General features: G+C 40.1%; 1 protein-coding gene and 1 pseudogene across 2 annotated transcripts in view; one reads left to right on the forward strand and one right to left on the reverse strand.

The window, feature by feature from the left end:
* The first annotated feature begins 2,339 nt into the window (after positions 1–2,339).
* Positions 2,340–27,334, forward strand: part of CANX (calnexin) — a 32,518-nt gene continuing 7,523 nt past the window's right edge. Inside the window, exons 1-12 of one of the 2 annotated variants that reach the window (XM_027548448.1) lie at positions 2,397–2,574; positions 2,875–2,940; positions 3,616–3,721; positions 18,417–18,593; positions 18,855–18,928; positions 19,358–19,416; positions 19,894–20,035; positions 21,398–21,479; positions 21,945–22,137; positions 23,793–23,982; positions 26,422–26,535; positions 27,062–27,218. In XM_027548448.1, coding sequence (XP_027404249.1) covers positions 18,420–18,593; positions 18,855–18,928; positions 19,358–19,416; positions 19,894–20,035; positions 21,398–21,479; positions 21,945–22,137; positions 23,793–23,982; positions 26,422–26,535; positions 27,062–27,218 — 1,185 coding nt within the window. In that variant the 5' untranslated portion in view covers positions 2,397–2,574; positions 2,875–2,940; positions 3,616–3,721; positions 18,417–18,419. Of the gene's footprint in view, positions 2,575–2,874; positions 2,941–3,615; positions 3,722–18,416; positions 18,594–18,854; positions 18,929–19,357; positions 19,417–19,893; positions 20,036–21,397; positions 21,480–21,944; positions 22,138–23,792; positions 23,983–26,421; positions 26,536–27,061; positions 27,219–27,334 lie in introns of both variants that reach the window. The other variant, XM_027548447.1, reaches the window with a different exon arrangement.
* Positions 12,176–12,263, reverse strand: LOC113896714 (annotated as a pseudogene).

Consider the following 27,334-nt stretch of genomic DNA (forward strand, 5'->3'; position numbering starts at 1 on the left):
AACCAGAGGTCAAATTGCCAACATCTGTTGGATCATAGAAAAAGCAAGAGAATTCCAGAAAAACGTCTACTTCTGCTTTATTGACTACGGCAAAGCCTTTGACTGTGTGGATCACAACAAACTGTGGAAAATTCTTACAGAGATGGGAATAGCATAACACCTTACCTGCCTCCTGAGAAATCTGTATACAGGTCAAGCAGCAACAGTTTGAACTGGACATGGAACAACAGACTGGTTCCAAATAGGGAAAGGAGTATGTCAAGGCTGTATATTGTCACCCTGTTTATTTAACTTATATGCAGAGTACATCATGAGAAATGCCGGGCTGGATGAAGCACAAGCTGGAATCAAGATTGCGGGGAGAAATATCAATAACCTCAGATATGCAGATGACACCACCCTTATGGCAGAAAGCAAAGAAGAACTAAAGAGCCTCTTGATGCAAGTGAAAGAGGAGAGTGAAAAAGTTGGCTTAAAACTCAACATTCAGAAAACTAAGATCATGGCCTCTGGTCCCACCACTTCATGGCAAATAGATGGGGAAGCAATGGAAACAGTGACAGACTTTATTTTCTTGGGCTCCAAAATCGCGGCAGATGGTGACTGCAGCCATGAAATTAAAAGATGCTTGCTCCTTGGAAGAGAATTTATGACCAACCTAGACAGCATATTAAAAATCAGAGACATTACTTTGCCAACAAAGGTCCGTCTAGTCAAAGCTATGGTTTTTCCAGTAGTCATGTATGGTTGTGAGAGCTAGACTATAAAGAAAGCTGAGCGCCAAAGAATTGATGCTTTTGAACTGTGGCATTGGAGAAGACTCTTGAGAGTTCCTTGGACTGCAAGGAGATCCAGCCAGTCCATCCTAAAGGAAATCAGTCCTGAATATTCATTGGAAGGACTGATGCTGAAGCTGAAACTCCGATACTTTGGCCATCTGATGTGAAGAACTGACTCACTTGAAAAGACCCTGATTCTGGGAAAGATTAAAGGTGGGAAGAGAAGGGGATGACAGAGGATGAGATGGTTGGATGGCATCACCAACTCAATGGACATGATTTTGAGCAAGGTCAGGGAGTTGGTAATGGACAGGGAAGCCTGATGTGCTGCAGTCCATGGCGTCACAGGGTTGGACAGGATTGAGCAACTGAACTGAACTGGAGAAGCTGGGGGGTGTGTGTGTGTGTGTGTGTGTGTGTGTGTGTGTGTGTGCCTGCGCGCGCGCTTGCTAAATTGCTTCAGATCTGTCCAACTTTGTGCAATGGAGTGTAGCCTGCCGGGCTACTCTGTCCATGGGATTCTCCAGGCAAGGATACTGAAGTGAGTTGCCATGCCCTTTTCCGGCCTATCTTCTGGACCCAGGGATGAAACCCTGGTCTGTTACCTCTCCTGCACTGGCAGGCTGGTTCTTTATTGCTAGCACCACCTGGGAAGCCCATGGTTGTTGCTACATTTACCAAATACAGTTTTTTTTCACCCTACCATTCAGCCTTTGGGTATCCAAACAAATGGATGACAGAAACCAGGACATATAAAGGTCTAAAAAAACCACACACCACTTCCATTTTCTGAGGTTCTCAGCATATTGAAAACTGAAGATATGCTAAAAGTGAGTTACAAAAGTTGTGGTGTGTTTGAAATCTTTCCATTGCACCATCTTTTTTCTCAATATTGTTGTCAGTGTGTCTCTGTGCGCTTTATGTCTAATTTTACTGAAGAAAACATTGAAAATTGAAATAAACCTGGAGTGTAATACTGTCGACTGTATTTGAGCTTGGGTAACAAGGTGGCCTCAGGCTGCCGGGCCTAGAGCAATGACACTGCAGGAACCGTGGCGCCTGCTTACACAGCGCAGTGCAGTCGACTTTAGGCCCGACCGAGGGAGCCGTTAGCGCTGCGCACTCTCTGCATCGGGGGCAAGGCCCTTCCCGATGGTTCACCAGACTTCCCATCCCTTCTTGCCAGGTGACATCTGACCCCCAAAGAAGGGAACGGAATGCCAGATTCCGAGGCCCGGGTCTAGGCACAGAAGGTGTGGGAACCACAGAGACAGAGAGAGAGGCAACTCCTGAAAGCGCGCCCACTAAGGAATCAACGCAACCGCGCGCGGGAACTCCTGAACGGCTGGTCCCGCCTCAGGGCGCGCGCGCCCGGGAGTATTCCTTTCCGCCCCAGCCCGCCCCCTTCCCTACCGCCCAACCAACGGCCACTTCCTGCCTCACTCCCAGCCAATCCCCACGCTCCACGAAGAATAGCCCTAGGGGGCGTATGGGAAAGTCCTCAGAGCGATGGTCGCATTGACCAACTGAATTCAGAAGCTGGCGCGGGGGGGCTGGCCTTGGCCCTAGCCGTAGCTACTCAGGAGCGAGGGGCGGGCTCAGGGCCGGGCTTCGTGCGCTGGGGCTAGCTCGCGCGGCGGCAGCGGGAGTCAAGGCCTCTTGGTTCTGCGGCACGTGACGGCCGTGCTTCTTCAGCTGCTGTGCTGCCTCAGCCGCTGTATTCTCTGCGGCGCGGGGCCAGTTGTGCGGGTGGGAGCAGGCGCGGGCGCCACCGGCCGTCCCGCTGAGGCTCGAGGTGAGACGGGAGGCCTGCTTGTGTTCGGGCCTGCGAGGACCCTTGGGGGCCTGGATACACGGCGCCGCGACCGGGGGCCCGAAGAGTCGGGCGTGGCCGGGGCAGTGGGGTCCGGTTGGGTTTCGAAAGCTCAGGCCCAGGCTGGCGCTCCAGCCGTGTGGTGTGAGGCCGGGACCTGGGCCGCTTGAGTTAGGGAGCCAGGCCCAGGCCGCACCACCGGGGTCGGGAGGCGTGGCAGGTGCCTTAGAACCTCTTTTGACCTCTGAGAAAGCTAACTTCTCCTTCTGGCTTTGCTTCTAGGGCTTTCTTAAGCCTATTGCTGGCTACCTGTGAAGCTGGGAAGTGGCCTGGAGTAACTGGGTAAAGGTCTGGAATAGGATCGGGCCTAGTCGATGTCCCTTGTAGTGGGGAAGAGTTGATAGTGGGTCGAGAGAGAATATTTAGCATTAGAGGTTCAGTATTTGAAAATTAAAATCACAGAGTGAAGAGTGGAGTATGGAGAATGTGCTAGAACACGCACTGGCTGGAAAACTTAAGCCCTGACATTTAATTATATCTCTTCATGGATGAGGAGTAAGTAATCTGGTTTGTAAATTCACAAAGACTGGCAGGAAAGCACCCAAAAGCTCTCTGGGCAAGTCATTTTATAGTGGAGGAAACTTGAGGCCCAGAGCTCTGAAATGATTGGCTCAAGGTCATAGGATTAATTTTATGATCACGTTGGAGTTTTAGTTGAGGCAGTTTTGATGTAGTGGTTAAGGCTAAGGCCCTGGTTCAAGTCGTTAATCTGTCATTTGTTGCTATATGAATTTAGGCAATTTACTTCTCCTCTGTACTCCATTTTTCTCCAAATAATGGATATAAAATCTGATGGTGGTGTTGTTAGAACTAAACTGTGTATAAAAAAGGACAGGAGGCACTTGACTACTTGATAAATGATTTAAATAAATTAAGGCCTGAATGATGTTGGTCCCCTACATCAACATCCTCCTTTTTGAGTTGGTTAAGTTCTGGGACCTGAAGTCACGTTTATGGATATAGGAGGAAGAAACTGGACTTAGTGGATTAACTGCTGGGTATGACACAAGTGAATGCTGGCTGGAGGAAGTTAAACTGAGCTGAATATTAAAAGCTTGGGAGGACAAAGGTGAGCCACAGTTAGGTTTCTTTACCTGAGTTAGGAAATGGAACATTTTGCTAAATTTTTTAATAAGAATTAGTGGGCGGGAGGATTTGTTTTGTTTCAGGGTTTTTTTTAAAGGGAGGAACTGTATTGATCTTTAAAATCATTCTGTATGTCAGTCTTTTAACAGCCATGTTTAAGTGCCATGACTAGAATCACTGCTGAGTTGTCCATTTGCTGTAGTAAGAGCAGAGGTAGAGAATTGTGTGGGCGTTCTCCTGTGCCCCAGCACAAGCAAACAGGTCAGGGAACTGGATTATGAGATAGCTAGAATGAACGGTGTATTGGAGTAAATGTGCCGCACAGCAAATGCATTTCCTAACCTGTCTGATAATGAATGTCAGCAACTCCCTACCTGACTATCTTGACTCAACAGTTTCAACTAGCACATTATCTTCCAAGGACCTTGAGGGGTAAAAGTTTTGACCGAAGTTGTTGCTGCAGTTTTGGCAATCATGCTCTTGCGTCCTTTCAGTTACAGAGTTCACTTTGCCCTGAGAGATAGCTTAAGGGGATGAAGTGACAATTGGTAAGCACAAAAGCAGGCTGGAGAGACTTGAATTCCAGGCCCAGCGAGGTAACTAGCTTAATGAACAACATTAGTTTCCACATCTTAGAACAGAATGAGGAGTGCCAAGGATACCTTACCATTAGGGATCTTTTAGGAGAGACAAATAAGATGGGGAACATGAAACCGCTTTGAATGGCGTAATGAACTATGCAAGTAGAAGAATTGGCAGCTCATAACAACTCCTAGGAAATAACAGTGCCTGAACATAGTTACAACCTGTACAGCTTACTGTAGAGCTTTGTCAGAAAAGTGCGGGCTGAATGCTTTGTTAACTATAACATGATTTTTAAATTAAGCTTAACTGTGAAAATTATTTGGAGAATTTTATTTTTTTAAGTAACTTAGAATCTTCAGCAATGTTTTTGGAATCCACATTTTAAATCAACTTAGTTTATACGAAAAAGGAAAGTGCTATGGAAAGATACATTTTAATGTTCCTGTCAATCAAAAGCAGAATTCAGAACTGAACTAGGCAGTGTACATCTATTTTTTTAGTGGATGAGCATTTACAGTAAGGACCACTTTGAATTTTATGTACTTCCCTCCCACTATTAAGTGCTTTGATGTTTCGACTAGATGTAATCAAGAGGAATGAAAAGTAGTAGTAAAATAGTTATCTGTGACTGGAATCAAATTCCTTTTAAGTGGTTCCTTTTCAATCTAAGACTTCAAGTTTCTTATCGCTGTTAAAATTCAGTGTTTTAGGACCATCAAAGCTTAAACGGTGTCGCTGGGCAATACCTAGTAATAATAGAAATCACTGATAATGTTGCGCATTACTGTAAGCCAGGTACTGATATGAACACATTGCATGCATTTTGTTTATATAGCTATCCTAAGGTGTACACAGTGTAAATGTATCCCAGTGTAAATGTATCCCAGTGTAAATGGCTCAGATGGTAAAGCATCCGCCTGCAATGCAGGAGACTTGAGTTCGATCCCTGGGATGGGAAGATCCCCTGGAGAAGGAAATGGCAACCCACTCCAGTACTCTTGCCTGGAAAATTCCGTGGACTGAGGAGCCTGGTAGGCTACAGTCCATGGGGTCCCAAAGAGTCGGACACTGAGCGACTTCACTTTCACTTTAAAAAGTACACAGTGTTGTTGTTTTAGAGATGAAGAAACTGAGGCCCTGAAGTTAGTAATTCACCCAATATGCCAAGTTATTAAGTAGAAGATTAGGGATTGTGACTTCTGAGTTCCTGCTCCTTGTTGTACAGGAACAAAAGTTGTGTCTGACTCTTGTGACATTGTGGACTGTAGCCCGCCAGGCTCCTCTGTCCTTGGGATTTACCAGGCAAGAATACTAGAGTGGGTTGCCATGCCCTCTTCCAGGAAATCTTCCCAACCCAGCGATCAAACCGCGTCTCCTGCTTCGCCAGTGGATTCTTCACCGTTGAACCACATGAGAAGCCAGTCCTGCTCATTAACCGTACTTTTAACTGTGACCTTGGACAGTTTAGCTTTAGTTTCCTCATGTGTCACATGGATGATAGAAGCTCCTGGGGATCTTATGAAGATTAAATTAGACAATCTAAAGGTGTCTAAAATCAGTGAGACATAACATTTTAAAAGGGTAGATAAATGGATAGCCTACATGAAGGAAAGACTGCCTCGTTTTTTAATTACATTCAGCCTTTGGGAAAAAATCACTTTGTGGAATTCCCTGGTGGGCCAGTGGTTAGGACTTGGCTATTCCATTGCAGGGGGCACGAGTTCAATCCCTGGTTGGGCAACTAACATCCAGCAAGCTGCACAGCCAAAAGGAAAAAAAATCACTTTAAAAAAAAAAATAACCAATTCTGCCAGCTAGGTCACTTCTGTTCTTTTTTCTGATTTCTCATGGGTTAAAGGAATTAGAGGTGACATTTCCTAACTACTTTTAAGAGATAAAATTCCAAAAAGGAAAGCTTCAGAACTGAATGATTTCACTAGTGAATTCTACCAGATACTTAGGGAGGAATTAATACCAATCCTTCACAAACTTTTCTAAAAAATAGAAGAAAGGAAAACACTTCTAACTCATCCTTTAAGGCCAGTATTACCATAACAAAATGAAAGACTTCACAAGAAAACCATAGAACAATATCCCTTAAGCAAATAAATGAAAAGTCCTCAAAATGCTAGTAAGTGGGATCAAGCAACATATAAAAAAGAATTATACACCACAGCCAAATGGGATTTAACCCAAAAATGTAAGGTTGGTTTACCATACAATAAAGAATGTAATATATTGCATTAATAAAGGACAAAAAACCTACACGATCATCTCAGTTTGATAAAGCGCAGCACCCTTTCATGACAGAAGCACTTAACAGACTAGGAATATAAGGGAACTTTGTTGACCCTCCTAAGAGAGAAATTCCTTTTGTGGGATTTGTTGTTCCTTTCTAATTTCTCATGGGTTAAAGTAATTAGAGGTGAAATTTCCTAACTACTTAAAAAAATGATTTATTTGGCTGTCCTGGGTTTTAGTTGCTTAGATCCAGTTCCCTGACCATCTGGGGCCACCTGCATTGGGAGCACAGAGTCCTAGCCATTGGACCACCAGGGAAGTCCCCCTAACTACTTTTAAGAAACAAAATCTTAAAAAGCCCAGAACCAAATGGGTTCACTGGTGAATTCTACCAAATGCTTAGGGAAGAATTAACACTAATCCCTCACAAACTCTTCCAAAAATAGAAGAGAGGAGAATAGTTTCCAATACGTTCTATGAGGCCAGTATTACCCTGATACCAAAACTAGACAAAGACTTTACAAGAAAGCCACAGACTAATATCTTTATGAAAATAGATGCAAAATAGACTATCTTGAAAATATCAAACTTTAATTTTAAAATAATTTGAGACTCCATTTGTTTTAAAAATCTTTTTTTTTGAATGGCCCCTTTGTGAGCATAAAGATACTGCCTATGAGAGGTGACAAATTTAATATTTCTTTAGTGTTTTCCAGTTCCTAAAGTTGCTCTAAATCAACTTTTGATTTGTTGAAATTCAATGCAGAATGTGTATGTTTCTAATAGAATATTTTGTGTTCAGTTGAAGTCTCATGTGTATTTTTCAGTATGTATAGTAAAATAATAGGACTCTTTAGAATGTGTCCTGAGAACAGAGTTACCATTAACCAAAAATAAATTTGGAGGAATTCATGAAATTGGTGGCAGAGCAGAAAATAAGAAAGTCACAGATAAACAGGGATATTTCCCTGTCCAAATGCTACAGTTGTATATACACCATTGCAAGGAAGAGTTAAAGAAAAAAAATCATAGAATATAATGAGAAGAAAGCTAGTTCTTCTTGTTACATAAAATCATTCACCTTTGTTGAAATATGTAGGAGGTGTAGGCAGTCTGGGAATTGAAGATGTGGTTGTACTAATTGTGTATCAAAAGAACAAACCATTTGTGTACTTATGAAGTACTGGACTCTGATAGACTGTGTATTATCTTTTTGTATTTTCACAGCAAGCCTTTGAGCTAGTAGTACTACTAGCTACATTTATAAAATAGGGAAGAAAGACTCCTGTAAGTTCAATAAGCTGACCAAGGCTACAAAGAGGGTCAAGAAAGCCTTGAACCCAGATTTCTCTGACATGACAGTTTACACCATCACATACACTGTACTGCCTTTTGCATAAGGCCTTAATTTTCTGAATCGTCAGTTTTAAAATAGAATGCTTCCATTTCTAGAATAAAAGGTAAATTCACTCTTAAAAGTTAAAAAGTGAATAGATTAAGGTCTCTTGAAGAATCCTTCTGACCCTGAGATTTTGAGAACTGGGCTTTTTGTTCTGTCCTTGGAAAATTGAGATGCAAGTTGGAAATCATTTATATTATTTATAAATGTATATTACAAATATGCATGTATTTTCTTGGCTTTGTGTACATTTCTTGGCTTTGTGTACATTTGTCCATGTGATCCCAGTGGTAGAGATTCTTTGCCTTGGATAGAGGCTGATAATTATATTTGATTATTAAAAGCAAAACACTTATTAACTGGAAGGAAGGGGGCAAGATGTTCAGATTTCTAATCCAACTCACACTTCTGGGTCTTTCTCTGTACTTCTGTGCTTTGAAAGACTGGGTCGATTTAAAGCTGGTTTCTATACAACTTTGATCAAGTCTTAACGAACCAACCATACTGATCCAGTAATACATTTTTTAAGAGAAGCTTTCAGGTTTGAAATAATTACAGACCTACAAAAGTTGCACAATAGTACAGAGAGATCTCTTGTACCCAATACCCAGCTTCCCCAAATAACAGTATAAGTAGATAACTATAGTAAAATATCAGAACTAGGAAAAAATTGCATTGGTACAATCTACAGACCATATTTGGATTTCTCCAGGTTTTACCTGCCCTTGGGTGTACATAGTTACGTACAGTTTTATCATGACACTAGTTGATAGTTAACGTTTTTGCTTTTTGGTGTTTTTTATAGACAAAATATTCAGGCTGGAGTCTTAAGTAGTACTAACAGCTCTCTGCATATTTTTTCCTAGTTAGATAAAAGGTTATGAGTTTATGTTATCCACCTCCAACTCCCCTGAAACTTGATTGGTAGAACTAATGGTACAGAATATTCATGAACTCTGAAAACATGGGCAAATACATTTTATGTTTCCAGACTTTAAGGACACCCTTTATTGATCCTGAAGGTCAGAGTTTTTTTTTTTTTTTTTTTTTAAATATTTGATAACTAGTTGGCCCTCATGGAATTGAACACTATCAGCAAACATTCATTTAGTGTTTAATATGTGCCAGGTTTGCTGCTGGGCATTAGACCCATTTTCTCCTTTAACCCTTTGTAATACAGAATTCTCACACTTCAGTCTTGTGACTGCCAGGAAACAGTCTTGAGCCCTGCCACCCAGTATTTATTGAAAGTCCATCTGAGGGAATTTCCTGGCAGTCTCACGGCTAGGCATTTTCACTGTTGGGGCCTGGGTTTGATCCCTGATGTCTCAAGCTATGCGGCACGGCCAAAGGGGGAAAAAAATCTAGCTGAGAAATATTTAATGAGTATTTGAAGGAAGTGCAGTCTGTTCACTTCTCTGGAACCTAGAAATTGTAAGTTTTATTTCCAGATCAAGTTCTGAATCAACAGAAATCAGAACTTGGCCTGTATAGTCTTGGCCCTCATATTGTTGGTTTTATTGACTTCACTTTTGCTCTAGTTAAGGGATACTGTATGATAAAGCCACACAAAACTATATTTACATATAATTTAAGGGTGTTTTTAAGAAAAGTTCACTTTGGTAGACTCATAAATGTTAAAAGATTTTCTTGTTTGTGGTTTTGATTTTTAATTGCAAGTCTCCTGGAGGTCTGTAAGTGATTTGTAATTTGGCCAAGACAGGACTTTAAACGGGCGCGCTGAGAGACAGCTGGTGGCACTAAGCAGTTTAGTCATGAATTAGACATCCACCTAGCATTTGTGCCCAAGCTCAAAGGGGCACTGCAGTAGAGTTTAAGGTAATAGCCTTGCGGTGATTAAGAATAAAAATAAAAATGGCTCTTAGAGGAAAATCAGGAAATGAAGTACTCCAAGAAAATGATGGCTTTCAAGCAGAAAGTATGAGAGAAACTGCTATAATGGCATTCAGGAATAGGAGAAATCTTGCACTGGAAGAGGTAATGTAGCTTAGTGAGCATGAACTGTGAAGAGACTTAGAAAATGTTAATGTTTCTTTACTGCTGGAAAGTGTTAACTTGGTTTACAGGCACATAATTTCTTTACTTTTATTCTTAAATATTTTAGATCTAGGAGTCATTTGCTCTGGGACTTTGGGGAAGTGGGGGAGTGGGGAAAATGTGCGGTTTATTTTTTTAAAGCATTATTGCTTTGTTATTGAGCTTCTTGTTACATATTTCCTGTTAATAATCTTAAAAATAGTGACAACAGAGAAATACGCTGTCTGCTTTGTTGTTTAGTTGCTAAGTCATGTCCCACTCTTTTGCGACCCCATGGACTGTAGCCCGCCTGGCTTCTCTGTCCATGGGATTTCCTAGTCAAGGATACTGGGAGTGGGTTGCCATTTCCTTCTCCAGGTTGGGATTTTCCCGACCCAGGGATTGAACCCACATCTTCTGCATTGCAGGCAGATTCTTTACCACTGAGCTACCTGGGAAACCCTTACACTCTCTGCTTAGGAGTTTCTAAGTGTTAAGACACATGAGTTCTATTTATTTATTTTCCCAAAGTAATTAATTAATTAGGCTGCAGTGGGTCTTCGTTGTGGGAGAGGGCGTGAAGGATCTAGGTCTCTAAACAGGGATGAAACCCGGCTCCCCTGTGTTGGAAGCATGAACTCTCAGCCACTGGTCCACCAGAGAAGTCCTTGAAGAGTTCTAAAGGGAGAAAAAAGCTGCTTCTTAGATGTCTTCTTGAACATTAATATAAGTGAAAAAATCATTTTGTGTATAAGACAAAAGTGGTATAAAATTATCAAGTAAAGTATTGGGAGACAGGAGACTTGGCCTCTGCCCCTCATTTGCCAATAACCGTTTTTGGCAAGTCAGTCTGTTGGACCTCAGTTTCTTCTCTGAAAAGAGATTTAGACTAGATTCCAATAGTATATATTTCAGCCCTGGAATATTTTTTTGGAGGCTGCTGCTGCTGCTGCTAAGTTGCTTCAGTCGTGTCCAACTGTCTGCGACCCCAGAGACGGCAGCCCATCAGGCTCCCCTGTCCCTGGGATTCTCCAGGCAAGAACACTGGAGTGGGTTGCCATTTCCTTCTCCAATGCAAGAAAGTGAAAAGTGAAAGTGAAGTCGCTCAGTCGTATCTGACTCTTAGCGACCCCATGGACTGCAGCCTACCAGGCTCCTCTGTCCATGGGATTTTCCAGGCAAGAGTACTAGAGTGGGTTGCCATTGGGATAGGAGACAAATATTTGATGCATAATAGTGGAACATCCTTTTTTTTAAAAAATGAATTTTTTACAGAATCGTTTTTAAATCTGTAGAATCATTTCTGCCACGATTAACATTAGTATAGTACATTTATTATAAATAATGAATGGGTAATGGTAATTACCAAAGTCCATATTTAATTCAGATTTCCTTTGTTTTTATTTGCTGCTCTTATTCCATGGTACCGTGTTACATTTAGCCATCATGTCTCCTTAAACTCCTCTTGACTGTGACAGTTTTTAAGATTTTCTTTGTTTTTGATGTCCTTGAACAATTTGAGGACTACTGGTCAGGACAGCAGTCCCTCTGTTGGGATTTCCTTGATGTTTTTCTCATGATTAGAGGGAATATGGATTTTGGGGAGGAAGACCACAGAGGTTAAAGTACTGTGTTTTTTTTTTTTAATATAAATTTATTTATTTTAATTGGAGGCTAATTACAATATTGTATTGGTTTTGCCGTACATCAATATGAATCCGCCACGGGTGTACACGTGTTCCCCATCCTGAACCCCGCTCCCACCTCCCTCCCCATACCATCCCTTTGGGTCATCCCAGTGCACCAGCCCCAAGCATCCTGTATCATGCATCGAACTTGGGCTGGTGATTGGTTTCACATATGATATTATACATGTTTCTCAATGCCATTCTCACAAATCATCCCACCCCTCTCCCTCTCCCACAGAGTCCAAAAGACTGTTCTATAATCTGTGTCTCTTTTGCTGTCTCTCATACAGGGTTATCGTTACCATCTTTCTAAATTCCATATATATGCGTTAGTATACTGTATTGGTGTTTTTCTTTCTGGCTTACTTCACTCTGTGTAATAGGCTCCAGTTTCATCTACCTCATTAGGACTGATTCAAATGTATTCTTTTTAATGGGTGAGTAATACTCCATTATGTATATGTACCACAGCTTTCTTATCCATTCAAAAAATATAGAACGCTTCACGAATTAGCGGGGCCATGCTAATCTCTTTATCATTCCAATTTTAGTATATGTGCTGCCGAAGTGAGCGCTGAAGTACTGTTTTCAATGACATCACTTTTGGTCTTTACCTTGAGCACCTGGCTGAAGTAGTGTTTGCTGGGTTTCTCCCCTGTAAATTCCTGCTTTTCCTGTTCCCATACAGGAAAGATAGCGCTCTGTGGAGCCCACTTGTAAGGGTAGGGAGTTACGTTTCTCCTCCTTGACAGTGGACTGTCTGTATCTGTTACTTGGAATATTTCTGCCTGGGAAATTTGCCTCTTACTTGTTTAACTCATTTATTTATTTATTCAGTAATGTAACGCGTAGATTCATGGGCATTTATTTTGTGCTTTGGAATATAATCCACTAGCACTTACTTACTGCTCGTGTTTTCCAGCTTTGGCCATTGCTCTTCCTTTTGTTCCTTTGATGTAGCCCCCCATCATTGTGGGTGTTTTTGTTTTGAACACTTGGTCACTTTCTGGCAGTACAAGATGTTCCAGGCTTGTCTTGTATGTTTGCTGCCCTAATCCTAGAATCAGCCAAGGAACCCTGTTTCCTTTTTATTGGAGATGATATTGGAAACCAAAATCCTTGGTACTAGGGTATTTATTGTATTGCTACTGAGGTGTAGTTTCTTGTATGCCCTCTTAACTGATAGAGCAAGAAAATATATGTGTGTATACTAAGTGGTTTATATGCACATATCTATAAATATTTCGTATGTAACCCTCTGTATATTAAGATAAACGTGAGTTCATATTGTAGTCTCTTAACTCTTGCCCATTACCATGTGGATTATCTTAGCCTCTTTCCCTTGCTTGTCCGTAAAGTTCCCACGCTCAGCATTGAAAGTGGCTCCTACCATACACCATCCATTTACTTAATTGTTCAATTCTGATATATATGTATAGCAGTATCCCAATTGTTAACCTGTATACTCATGTGACGGAGAAGGCAATGGCAAGCCACTCCAGTGTTCTTGCCTGGAGAATCCCAGGGACGGCAGAGCCTGGTGGGCTGCCGTCTATGGGGTCGCAAAGAGTCCGACACGGCTGAAGCGACTTGGCGGCAGCAGCATACTCGTGTGAATCAGCGTAACTTGAATAGCGCTTTTGTATAGTGTGGTTTTGCAGACTTCACTGATTTCCAGAGCTACTTAGGTTAACGTCTTTTCCCGCCACCTCTTTGAGTGAGGTGGTTTCATACATTTGTAATACAGTTGGGTTGTTTTGTCACATCCTGTGTGTATCCTGGATCACTCAACCTCTTAAATGATGTTTTATAATTTCCATACATCAAGATTCATTCTCTGTGCTGTTAAGTTTTATGGGATTTGAAAAATATATAGTACCATGTATCCATAATTACAAGAGTATACAGAATAGTTTCTCTGCCTAAAAGAGCCCCCTGTGCTTACCTATTCAACCCAACCGCCGCCTCTAAACCTCTGATTTTTCTTTTTTTTCTTTTGATATCTAGGGTTTGGCCTTTTTCAGAATGTACTCTAATTGGAATTATATAGCATTGGCCTTTTCAGACTCAGCCTTCTCTCAGCAGTATCCACTAAAGATTCAAGTCTTTTTTTGGCTTAACAGCTGTTTTTTTTTTTTTAATTGAAGTATAGTTTATAGTTTGTTTACAGTGTTATGATAATGTCTGCTGTACAGCAAGGTGATTCAGCTTAGGAGCTAGTCTTGTAATTCGGAACAATATTTCATCGAATGGGCATACTACAGTTTGTTTACTCATTCCCCTACTGCAGAGCGTTTTGGTTTCTTCAAGTTGTGAGTTATTACGGATAAAGCTGCTATAAACATTTGTGTGGCAGGTTTTGTCAAGTCGTAAGCCTTCAGATCAGTTGGGCAAGAACTTGGGAACATGATTGACAAATCATATAGTAAGTCTATGGTTAGCTTTGTAAGAAGTTGCCAGATATGTTCCAGAGTGCCTGAAATTTTAGATTTTCACCAGCACTGAAATGAGTTCCTGTTACTTCACATCCTTGCTAGTGTTTTGGATTTTAGCTGTTCTAATAGGTGTATTGTAGTATCTCATTGTTTGCAGTTACCTAATGGCAGATGAAAGCGCTTCCCCGGTGGCTCAGCGGTAAAGAATCTGCGTGCAATGCAGGAGCTACAGGAGACCTAGGTTCTATCCCTGGGTCAGGAAGATCCCCTGGAGAAGGACATGGCAACCCACTCCAGTATTCTTGCCTGGAGAATCCCGTGGACAGAGGAGCCCAGTGGGCTATAGTCCATGGGGTTGCAAAGAGTCGGACACGACTGAAGCGACTTAGCAATGGCAGATGATGTTTGACCTTCTCATATGCCATCTAAATATCTTATTTGGTGAGTTTAGATATTTTGCCCATTTTGTAATTCGGTGGTTTGTTTTCTTACTGGTTGAGTTTGTGTTCTTTGCACATTTTGGAAACCATTTCTTTATTAGATATTTATTTTGCAAATATTTTCTCCTACCTGGCTTGATTTGTTTTTTAATTCTCAAGTTTCTTTCATGGAGTTAAAGTAAGTTCAACCAATTTTTTTCTTCTGTGTATCTAGCTTTTGATGTATTGGAAACTCTTTGTCAAACCCAAGAATGCTTAAAATTTCTCCTATGTTTTCTTATAGAAATCGTAATAGTGCAACATCCTTTTTGATACAAGGAATGTGGGTAGGAGGACTGAAATGAGGGTGGGTTTTGTTTCTTGATAATATTGGATTTTTATTAATGAAGTGGAGAATTAAGATCACCTTAAAATATAGTGTTGAATTATTTCTAAGTGTGACCAAGTCTTTAACAAAATTTGGAATGTTTGGGCTGGCTTAATAGTGGCTCTTGAAACTAGACCTGTTTACTGTAGCATTTTCTTGGGAGTATTGGCAAATTACTTTGGCAAGTATTGAAGTAGCGTATGTAAAACTAGCAGTGGCTTAGGCTCATAAACACACAGCTGTGAGAATTGATTTGTCATGGTTTGGCAGTGGTGGTTCCTCCACGGCTTTAACAACCCTCTAGATGATGTGAAAGTTAACAGATATGTGCCTGAGACTTCTCAAACCTGAAAAACCAGGTCCTGAAACTCAGGGTGTAGGGGAAATGGTGGTGGAGAGAAGTGCATTTCCTGTTGTTCCTGACTGGGATGGTAGCCTTATGCTACCGGACAACTTTTACTTTTATTCTGCCTCCCCCACACAGATGCCATCTTTCCTGGGTTCCTTGGTCCAGCAACCTGTTCCGCAGTCACACTCTTCTAAACCCTGCCTGAATCCTCCATTCCAGACCACTCCCTTCAGGACCCTTCCTGACTAGTCTTTCTATCCTCTCTATCACACATGTTCGGGATGAGCTACATTTTGTCTAGTGTCATAGAAATAGGACATTTGAATTCTTTGACTCTCACTTATTGGTTGTGATATTGAGTAAATGATTGGGTTGTTTTCATTTCACTACATCTTAGTAATACCTCAAGGGAGGTTTACAAAATAATGAACTGCTTTTATAAACTGGAAAACAAAGCACAAGTTGATTGTTCATAAACCCTAATCAGTGGTTCTCAAGGTAGCAACCTTTGCATCCCCTGGAACCTGATAGAAAGGTAAGGGCCCAGCGCGCACACTGAATCAGCAGTGTGTTTTAAAAAGCCCCCCTGATGCATGCTCAAGTTAGAGAAGAGCTGCCTTGTGACTATGCTTAACCTAAGGAGAGTTGTATTAGGCTGCTTGGACTGCCATAACAGTACCACAGGCCGGGTGGCTTAAGCAACAGAAAAGTTTTTTCTTACAGTCTGGAAGTCCATGATCAAGGCGTTGGCAGAGTTGGCTTCTGGTGTGGCCTTTCTCCTCAGCTTGCGGAGGGCCACCGTCATGTCCTCGTTGGACTTAACGTCTGTGCACATGGATTCCTGGTTCTCTTCCTCTCATTATAGACACCAGGCCTATCGGTTAGGGCCCCAACTTTATGACCGCTTTTAACCTTAATTACTTCCTTAAAGGTCCTATCTAGTTATGTTGGGAGTTCGAGTTTCAACATACAGATGTGAGGTGGGAGGCACAGTTAAGCCTGTAACAGCAGTATATGTTGTATGTGTGTATGCTCAGTTGCTCACTGTGTGCAAATCTTTTACAACCCCATGGACTGTAGCCTGCCAGGTTCCTCCATAGGATTTCCCAGGTGAGAATACTGGAGTGGGTTACCATTTCCTTCCCCAGTGGATCTTCCCGAAACGGGCATCTCCTTCATTGGCAGACCAGTTCTTTACCACTGAGCCACCTGGAAGCCCATAACATAGCAATAGTGCATCAACAAATTAACAATTACAGAGAAAAAAATCAATCTTCCTGTTCTGCAGTTGTTTTCTCCCTCACTAAACCCTACCTGAATCCCATTTTTGAAAGATGAGTAGTTAGTTCATCTCCCTGATTAGCTTTTCCTTGAGCAGCAGTGTTTTAACATCAGTACATAGTCCTTATTAATTCTTTGGTTTTGTGATTCATTTAATTGCTACTAGGCTTATCATATTTTGCCTTTTTGATTTAACTGTTTGGTGGACTAATTTGATTTATAGTTTATCCCTGGGAACCCAACTACCATTTATAGCATTATTTCTGTGAGGACTTGTTAGGTTGTATACAGTTGATTTAGATAAAAGTGTTGAATCAGCCTGTTCAGTTGCAGAGAATCCAGTGTAGTTGTAAATCAAAGCAATATTGCTATGCCATTGTATATTTTGGTGGTAGAGAGTAGAAGCCTTACCAGTGAAAAATTCAAATTACTGGCATTTCTTGGTATAGAAGAAGCCATAGCAGAATGTTAACATTGAGAGTTTTTCCTAACTCCTAGGAAACTCCTAAACCAGTCTTAGGAAGGGTTATGAGTGACTTTTTTTTTTTTTTTAATCTTTTATTTCTTTATTTTCTGTGCTGCCTAGGAGTCCAGTGAGCTTTACTTTCTTTCATTTTGTGAAAACAGTATCCACGATTTATAAATAAAAGAAATACCACCAGATGATACATGAAAATCTAGTTCTATATACTCACTTTAAAGGATTATAGCATTTATAAGGAATTAGGCGTTAAATTCAGCATTAGAATAAGTTGATTTACAAGTGACCACAAAAATTAAGCTATTTTCTTTATTTTTATAAACTCTTTTTTATTGTAGTGAAAATACTTGTAAGATTTACCATCTTAACCATCAAGTTCAGTGGCATTGAGTACGTTCACATTGTTGTACAGCTTTCACCTCCATCCATCTCCAGAAATCTTTTGTCTTGCAGAATTAGAATTCTGTACTACCTGCTACCAAATCATTTTGTGCATCCATGTAGCTCAGTTTTTATATCTTTAGATCTGTGGTTTTGGAGAGAGGATTGACTACCATCCATGACAGTCTAATATAATATATAAAACACTTGAAGGCTTAGAAAAAAGAGATAAAAATAGTTGGTCTGTGGTTTAATATATTTTTTTCTTGAATCTTAAAACTGATTTATTATTTATTTATTTGGCTTATTGGGTCTTAGTTGCTGACAGGTGGGATCTTCATTGCATCATGCAGGATCTTTTTTTTTTTTTTAATGCAGAATCTTGTTGAGCATGGAGTCTCTAATTGTGGCCTGTGGGCTTAGTTACTCTGTGGCATGTAGGATCTTAGTTCCCCAGCCATGGATCAAACTCAAGTGCCCTGCTTTGCACAGGGTTCCCTGGAAGTCCCTTAAAATACTGATTAAAAACCATACCTATGCTTGTTGATCTTTGGACAAAAACAGCAGCATCTAATCTAAATTGAGTCTTTAATGTGAGGCAAGTTAACTCCTCTGTTATTTCATTGTAATGTTTTAACTCATTTAAACTATTCTGTAAAAGGGGCTTTGTCTATTGTAAAGCTCTTTACAAATGCAAGAAGTTATTTTGAAATTGTATTTGAACACCCTAGGTCTGTGTAGCCAACATGATATTCTATATGGGGACAATTGTTTATGTTTGAGTTATATTTTGAATATTTTCTTGAAATTGGATCTTTTAACTAACTGATTTTAGGAAAACCTGTTATTCTGAGTTCACTTTCTTTATCTATAAAATGAAATACAGTAAAGTTCCTTTCAGCTCTGATTTGAAAGCCTTAATTTTAAATAAGAGGGGTTCAAAATTTTTGAAAGGAGGTGATATATTTAACTACTTTTTTTTTCAAATACTTAGATCATGGAAGGAAAGTGGTTGCTGTGTATGTTACTGGTCCTTGGAACTGCTCTTGTTCAAGCTCATGATGGACATGATGATGATGTGATTGACATTGAGGATGACCTTGATGACGTCATTGAAGAGGTAGAAGACTCAAAATCGAAGCCAGATGCCAGCAGTCCGCCATCGCCAAAGGTTTGACGTGATCTTTGAATCTGTTCATTTTGCCTCTTGAGATAATCAAAAGATGAAGGTACATTTTGGATCCTTACCACAGGGAAAGCAAAATTTGCTAAAATACTTATTGCTCTCTCTGTCAACCTTTGTTATGTTGTCCCAAAGATAAATTATATGGGTTGAATTTGAGGGCCAGTTATGCAAGTTTGAAAGCAAACCAAAAGAATAGATCCTACTGAGAATATTTTAATTCTTAATTCATTTTTATATTTAACACAGGTCACCTACAAAGCTCCAGTTCCAACCGGGGAAGTGTATTTTGCTGATTCCTTTGACAGAGGAACTCTATCAGGGTAAGTGTTTCATAGGGGGGAAAAAATCTTAGAGGCAAACATCATGTAAATAAGATAGAGTAGTAGATTCCTTTTTAGATAGCATTTTATATTTTTAGTCCCATTTAGGAAAAATCTTTTAGAACATGTGGTTCTTGCTTCCATTTCTTTTCCCTTCACCTTGTCTTTTGTTCTTTGAGAAAAACTTTTTTTTTCTCTTGAGTCTTAAAAAGTGAAATTATTTCATGTATTTGGTACTTTTTGTTACAGATTTTTGATTTGAGTATATTATCACTACTTGAAAGACATATTTAATAAAAGTTGAAAATAGAGTGATTAGGTGGGCTAAGAAGAGCTGAATTGTCCCTGTTTTTATTATTATTTACATTGTTTCTTTTTATAGGCCAACTATAATTTGAATCTTAATTTGGGGGAATGTCTTCATTACAGGTGGATTTTATCCAGAGCCAAGAAAGATGACACTGATGACGAAATTGCCAAATATGATGGTGAGAGTTGCATTTGATTTAGATACAATAGCAGATTGAGATACGGTATGTTTCCATAGTATCTCAAGACTAGTTTAAAAGGAGTATGTATGTATACATTTTAAGGTTATTCCTTGGAAGTTTGCTATTTTTGCGTGTCCCATTATATTTTATAGGGTTAGACCTGTTTAATTTTAATTTTTATACTATAAAGTGGAAAGATAATTTATTACCCATGGTACTGTATTTTGGACATGGAAGGTCTTTTCTAGGCATTGGTACAGTGCATGTGCTATGGGTTTTTAAAAACTATATCCTAATATTTATCAGTTATGTGTGTTTTATATTAATAGGCCGGCTCTTAGAGGTAAATGAAACATGTTAAACATTTGTCCGTGTGATGAATTTATACAACTCGGAGTTTTATTTATTACCATTTAAAGATCTTCAGAGGTGTAGTTAGGGAGTGAAATGGAACTTTTTTTTGTTGTCTTGCAGGAAAGTGGGAGGTAGATGAAATGAAGGAATCGAAACTTCCAGGCGATAAAGGACTTGTGTTGATGTCTCGGGCCAAACACCATGCTATCTCTACTAAACTGAACAAGCCCTTCATCTTCGATACCAAGCCTCTCATTGTTCAGTGAGTAAAACACTTGCTTGATAGAAGCTTTCTTGGAAGAATGATAACATGTTTAAAACTGTTACTCTATGTAAAAAATAATGAGAATAATTACATGTTGCAGTAGAAGTTTTAGGATGTGTTTCAGCATCTTGTAACATTTTTTTTTCATGCCCAATAAATTATTTTGAAATAAAGCAGCCATTTTTCCTCCTGATACGAAATGAACTTCTGGATTTTGCGGGTTTTTTCGTTTTTTTTTTTTAACTTATTTAATTTTGGAGGATTGGGTGGATATAACAATAGAAGACCACCTGACCTGCCTCTTGAGAAATCTGTGTGCAGGTCAGGAAGAAACAGTTAGAACTGGACATGAAACAACAGACTGGTTCCAAATAGGAAAAGGAGTACGTCAAGGCTGTATATTGTCACCCTGCTTATTTAACTTATATGCAGAGTACATCATGAGAAACGCTGGACTGGAAGAAGCACAAGCTGGAATCAAGATTGCTGGGAGAAATATCAATAACCTCAGATATGCAGATGACACCACCCTTATGGCAGAAAGTGAAGAGGAACTAAAAAGCCTCTTGATGAAAGTGAAAGAGGAAAGTGAAAAAGTTGGCTTAAAGCTCAACATTCAGAAAATGAAAATCATGGCATCCGGTCCCATCGCTTCATGGGAAATAGATGGGGAAACAGTGTCAGGCTTTATTTTTTGGGGTCCAAAATCACTGCAGATGGTGACTGCAGCCATGAAATTAAAAGACACTTACTCCTTGGAAGGAAAGTTATGACCAACCTAGATAGCATATTCAAAAGCAGAGACATTACTTTGCCAATAAAGGTCCGTCTAGTCAAGGCTATGGTTTTTCCTGTGGTCATGTATGGATGTGAGAGTTGGGCTGTGAAGAAGGCTGAGTGTCGAAGAATTGATGCTTTTGAACTGTGATGTTGGAGAAGACTCTTGAGAGTCCCTTGGACTGCAAGGAGATCCAACCAGTCCATTCTGAAGGAGATCAGCCCTGGGATTTCTTTGGAAGGAATGATGCTAAAGCTGAAACTCCAGTACTTTGGTCACCTCATGGGAAGAATTGACTCATTGGAAAAGACTCTGATGCTGGGAGGGATTGGGGGTAGGAGGAGAAGGGGACAACAGAGGATGAGATGGTTGGATGGCATCACTGATTCAATGGACATGAGTCGAAGTGAATTCTGGGAGTTGGTGATGGACAGGGAGGCCTGGCGTGCTGCAATTCATGGGGTCGCAAAGAGTCGGACACGCCTGAGCAACTGAACTGTATAAAACGTGATCAAAATGAGGGAAAGGGGAAATAAATTAATGCCATATGGTTTCTGCTTTTTTTTTTCCCCTAAAATTAGGTATGAGGTTAATTTCCAAAATGGGATAGAATGTGGTGGTGCCTATGTGAAACTACTTTCCAAAACCCCAGAGCTCAATCTGGTAAGTACTTTCTGTTTATGTGGCCACCCAATTACCTTTTAAGAATTTCAGAGAAAACGAAAGAAAATTTTCTAAGACCTGTGAAAATAAAGGTCTTCTTTCCTGCTGTTGAAATATCTTGGAAGTTGAAAATATCGACTTTGACATTTCTTTGCTTTTTATTTGAAATGTAAATTTCGAAGCTGTTTCTTAGTTTCTGTCCTATGTAATTTTTAGATTTAGCAAACTTTATAAAAGAAGTATAACTCTCTAGATAAATGCATTATTTTACGTTTTTAATCACTTTCATACAGTCTCAGTAAAATTTCTGGTAATTTCTGGTTATTACTTTTCACTGGTATCTGTACAAATCTCATAAATGAATAAATAGGACACTATTTGGGATTTTGTAAGAGGATATATCATACTTTTTGAAAAGTTGCTTTTCAACACTTTGAGTTATTTAATTCATTTTTGTTTCTGAAGGATCAGTTCCACGACAAGACCCCCTATACGATTATGTTTGGTCCAGATAAATGTGGAGAGGACTATAAATTGCACTTCATTTTCCGCCACAAAAACCCCAAAACGGGTGTATATGAAGAAAAGCATGCTAAGAGGCCAGATGCAGATCTGAAGACCTATTTTACTGATAAGAAAACACATCTTTATACATTAAGTAAGAAAAACTGTTAATTAATTTGGGGGTTTTTTGGCACTACCCATTTATCATCCTTCTAAAGTTATAAACCTGCAAATAACAATCTCTATTGACTTAAAATCTTAGTGGTGAGAAGAACTTAATTTCTCAGCACTAAAAGAAATGTTTCTTCCTTAGGTTGAATTGAGAAACAGGTTTTAAGAAAAGCTTGTATGTCCTGTAAAGAGATTCTTTGCTTGGTTTCCACTCATCTCCTGCCTTTGTTTATTTTCTTGTTGATAGAACATTAAGTAACAGGACATACAATAGAAATGCGTGTACAGTTTTTCTCAGTGTCTTCTAGTTGAACTTGTTTGGATGTTCCAACACCTAGACAGTTGAGAATAGTAATTCAGACATTGGAGTGGGGTTTTTATATTCATAAGGCTTTTTCTGCTGCTTTGAGATCACATATAGTCATGCCTCTTTTCCTAAAGAATGCAATAACTTTTTTTCTTTATAACAAAAGTATACATATTCAGCATAGAAATTTGAAAGGAAAAAAGAAGACATTTAAAGTATCTGAAATATCAACATTGTGATATGTATTTGGCCATATGTGAATAAATATGTATATATGTGTAAACACATATAATTTTATATTAACAGAGAAGGCAATGGCACCCCACTCCAGTACTCTTGCCTGGAAAATCCCATGGATAGAGGAGCCTGGTAGGCTACCGTCCACCGGGTCGCTAAGTCAGACACGACTGAGCTACTTCACTTTCACTTTTCACTTTCATGCATTGGAGAAGGAAATGGCAACCCACTCCAGTGTTCTTGCCTGGAGAATCCCAGGGATGGGGGAGCTTGGTGGGCTGCCGTCGCTGGGGTTGCACAGATTCGGACACGACTGAAGCGACTTAGCAGCAGCAAGTATGTTTTATTTCTTCTCTTCACAAAAGTGTGAGAATTTTCTATGAGAATATTTCATTGATAACGTTGATCACCTTCATTATCGTTTAGGATAGCAGGATAGTACTGTGTTATCTTCCACAGTATTCTGGATGTGCTGTGATCTAGCCACTTGCCTATTAGACATTTAGTTGTAGGATCCAGGCTTTAGCATAATTCCACTTAAGATACTTTTATAGATTTAAAGTTATATTTGCATTCTTCACTGGAGTCCAAAAGTACAACCTGAGTAGATTTGTGGTTTAATAAATAAAAGGTTTGTGTGATTGGAACTGTTGGCAACATAGATAGTGGTAATACCAACTCAGAAGATGAGGAAATGGGCCTTTTCTACTGGGGGACGGTTATAATAAGAAAACTTATTTGCCTGTTGACCTGTGTGTACCCATTTGTGACAAACCAGTATCGCAGTTACTTTGCATACCTTTGGGTTTTTGATGTTTTTCTGTTCATATTCCATGTTCATGGAATATTTTGTTGTTTTAAAATTTTACCTGTTGTTTAATTTCTAAAAGCCTGAAGAACTAATGTTTATGATTTACAGATAAGGAAAAGACTACAAACTTGCCTGAGCCTCCATGACCATGTTCCGACTCTTAATACCCAAAGTCATTACTCCATGCTTCTGCCTTCTGTTAGAAATATGATCCTTTGTGGTAAAGAAAACTTGGGAATGAGTGGCTAATTAACTTTTTAAAATCGCATTTAATTTTTTTCAGTCCTGAATCCAGATAATAGTTTTGAAATATTAGTGGACCAATCTGTTGTTAACAGTGGGAATCTGTTACATGACATGACTCCTCCTGTAAATCCTTCACGTGAAATTGAGGACCCAGAAGACCGGAAGCCTGAAGATTGGGATGAAAGACCAAAAATACCAGATCCTGATGCTGTCAAACCAGATGACTGGTGAGTCTGTTTTTGAATGCAATGGAGCATTTCATATATTTCATGTGGCTTAAGCAATCTAATGATGGTTGAAATGTGATAATTTGTATAATCTGTGATGCAGTCTAAATGTTAGGAAAAATGCAGACTACTATAGCTGAAAATAGAAGTGACCATATGGTGATCAGCAGGGCTGCCGAGGTCATCTGGACTGCCTCACACCATTTTACAGGCTACTAGATGCTGAAACTAATGATAGGGATTGCCTGTGGCAACGCAGTTGGTTTGTGGCAAAACTTCACATCTTTTGACCTGGCCTTTCCCATGCTTCTGCAATTCAATTTAAAGCTGGAGTCCTAAAATTTTAATTTGAAAAATAACCTTTCTCCTATTAAACTGTACTCAGGAGATCTCTGCTCTCTGTTGGGCACTGGAATACAAAGCCACAGGCACATAGCTGCCTGCACAGCTCTCACCGTAGTTGTGAGACAGGCAACTGAAGTTGGCACGCTTATGGTGAATGATCTAATATGTGTTTCCATGGTGACCAGAGCACCAACTATACCAAACTTCAGTATTCCTAAATTGAGAATTGAAAGCGGGCAAGAGATAACTAACTGGTAAAGATGGGAAATGGTATTTCTGGTTGAAGGAGAATATCATGTGCAGAAGTAGAGGAACAGGAGCAAGCTTAACACACATGAGGGAAATTGAGCGGTCTTTTATGTAGGATGCAAATTGAAGAGTGGTAAGAAATGAAAACAGGTGGGTTGTCCTCTTGTATATGACCCTGTTTGAACTCTTGGTATGGTGACTTGTGGAAATGTTAGAAAGTGAACAAAGAGAAATGATAAAACTGACCTTCCATTTATAAAACCATCCTCTTAGGTTTCATAGTGAAATTCTAGTTGATACTTAGGTGCTGCACTGGTGTAAAGGGTGAGTTTATTTGTATGTTTGGTGAACATTAGATTTGGGCTCCCCTTGTTCAGTATTGTATTCCTTAACTAGCTGTTTTGTTGTGGGGGAGGAGAAGTAAATGTTCAGCTTAAAAGGTCAGCTGAATGATAGACAAGTTTTAGTCCTAACACAATTTTAAACTAGCATAGTTCTAAAACAAGCATAACCCTGACCAAGAATAGATGTCCTTGCTTACCAGCTAAAGTGGCACTGTCTTACAGTAACTGCATGAAGCTTTGAAATTAGGTACTTCTTGATAAACTTAGAAGGGTGACTGTAAAGTCATAATTGACACGCTGAAATCCACCCTTTTAAAATGTACAGTTTACTGGTTTAGTATATTCACAGTGTTGTGCGGCGATTACCACTAATTCCAAAACATTTTTATCACCCAAAAAGAAGCCTATACCCACGAAGCAGTTACTTCCTCCGTTTCTCTCTTCCACCAGCCTTTGGCAACCACTAATCTACTTTCTTACGGATTTGACTATTCTGGATATAGGATTAATAAGATATGTGGTCTTTGGTGTCTAGCTTCTTTGGCTTAGCATAATAATTTTAAGACTCATCCATGTGGAACCTTGAATTGATACTTTCTTTTTGTGACTGAATAATATTCCATCCTGTGGGTGATACCACATTTTATTTACCCGTTCCTTGTTTAATTGACATTTAAGTTGTTTCCCTTTTTGGGCTATGGTTGTGAATAACGCTGCTATGAACATTCAGATGAATGGTTTTGGGGTGAATATACATTTTCATTTCCTTTGGGTGTATTCCTAGGAGTGGAATTGTTAGGTCACATGGTAACTATGTTTAACTTTGTGAGGGACTGCCAAACTGTTTTCCAAGGTAGCTGCACCATTTTGCTTTCTTAGAAGCAGTGTATGAGGGTTTCATTTTTTTCCATATCCTTGCCAATACTTAAACTATCAGTCCTTTTTCATTATGGTCATCCTCCTGGTTATGAAGTGGTATCTTACTGTGGTTTTGATTTGCATTTCAAAATGATGACTAGTGATGTAGAACATATTTTCATGTGCTTTTTGGGCATTTGTATATCTGAAGAAATGTTTATTCAAATCCTCTGCTGCTGCTGCTGCTAAGTTGCTTCAGTCGTGTCCGACTCTGTGTGACCCCATAGACGGCAGCCCACCAGGCTCCCCCATCCCTGGGATTCTCTAGGCAAGAACACTGGAGTGGGTTGCCATTTCCTTCTCCAATGCATGAAAGTGAAAAGTCAAAGTGAAGTTGCTCAGTCGTGTCTGACTCTTAGCAACCCCATGGACTGCAGCCTACCAGGCTCCTCCGTCCCTGGGATTTTCCAGGCAAGAGTAGTGGAGTGGGGTGCCACTGCCTTCTCCAGTTCTGCATACTAGGCCCTTGAATATGATTTTAGCTATTTTTAGGAGGAGCTATTTCACAGAGTGGGACCACACTGTCATCATTGTAGTTCTGTGGCCAGTGTTGTCATTAATTGTCTTTTTCTTTTGTGCTAAGGGATGAAGATGCCCCTGCTAAGATTCCAGATGAAGAAGCTACGAAGCCCGAAGGCTGGTTAGATGATGAGCCTGAGTATGTGCCTGACCCAGACGCAGAGAGGCCGGAGGACTGGTATGAGCACTGGTTAACTTTAACATTGCCTGCTTCTTACTGAAGGGAAAGTCAGTGCTGAATGCAGCCAGGGCTTCCCCGGGGGCTCAGACGGTAAAGCGCCTGCCTGTAGTAGGCGCTGGCTCACTTTAGCATCGCCTGCTTTTTTACTGAAGTGAAAGTCAGTGCTGAATGCAGCCAGGGCTTCTCTGGTGGCTCAGACAATGAAGCACCTGCCTGCAACGCGGGAGACCCGGGTTCAGTCCCTGGGTCAGGAAGATTTCCTGGAGAAGGAAATGGCAACCCACTCCAGTATTCAACTGCTCAAACTTAAGTGTAGAGCTCAACAAACTAAATTGATTACATTTTCATCTCTCTTTTTAATGTATCTATCACAGAAAATCCTTTGTTACTGGAAATGCAGAAACAAAATGATGCTTTGTAGTATGCCGCTGAATATTCCTACAGGATTTTAGGGAAGCCCTAGGGTAGCTTTTCATAGTCCTGCTTCACAGAATCCACCTGTAGTTTGTTTCTGTCTCCACAGGGATGAAGATATGGACGGAGAATGGGAGGCTCCTCAGATTGCCAACCCTAAGTGTGAGTCGGCCCCTGGGTGCGGTGTCTGGCAGCGACCCATGATTGACAACCCTAATTATAAGGGCAGATGGAAGCCCCCCATGATTGACAACCCTAACTACCAGGTTGGTACCTCCTGATGGTTGAGCTGCTTCATTGAGCTCTTAGTGTTCAGATAGTTCTCGAGTATGTAGTGAGGCTGCCACAGATTGATCCTCTATATGCAAACAACTGAATTAAA

This window comes from Bos indicus x Bos taurus, chromosome 7 (assembly GCF_003369695.1).
Source record: "Bos indicus x Bos taurus breed Angus x Brahman F1 hybrid chromosome 7, Bos_hybrid_MaternalHap_v2.0, whole genome shotgun sequence".
In the NCBI taxonomy this organism is placed as follows: domain Eukaryota; kingdom Metazoa; phylum Chordata; class Mammalia; order Artiodactyla; family Bovidae; genus Bos; species Bos indicus x Bos taurus.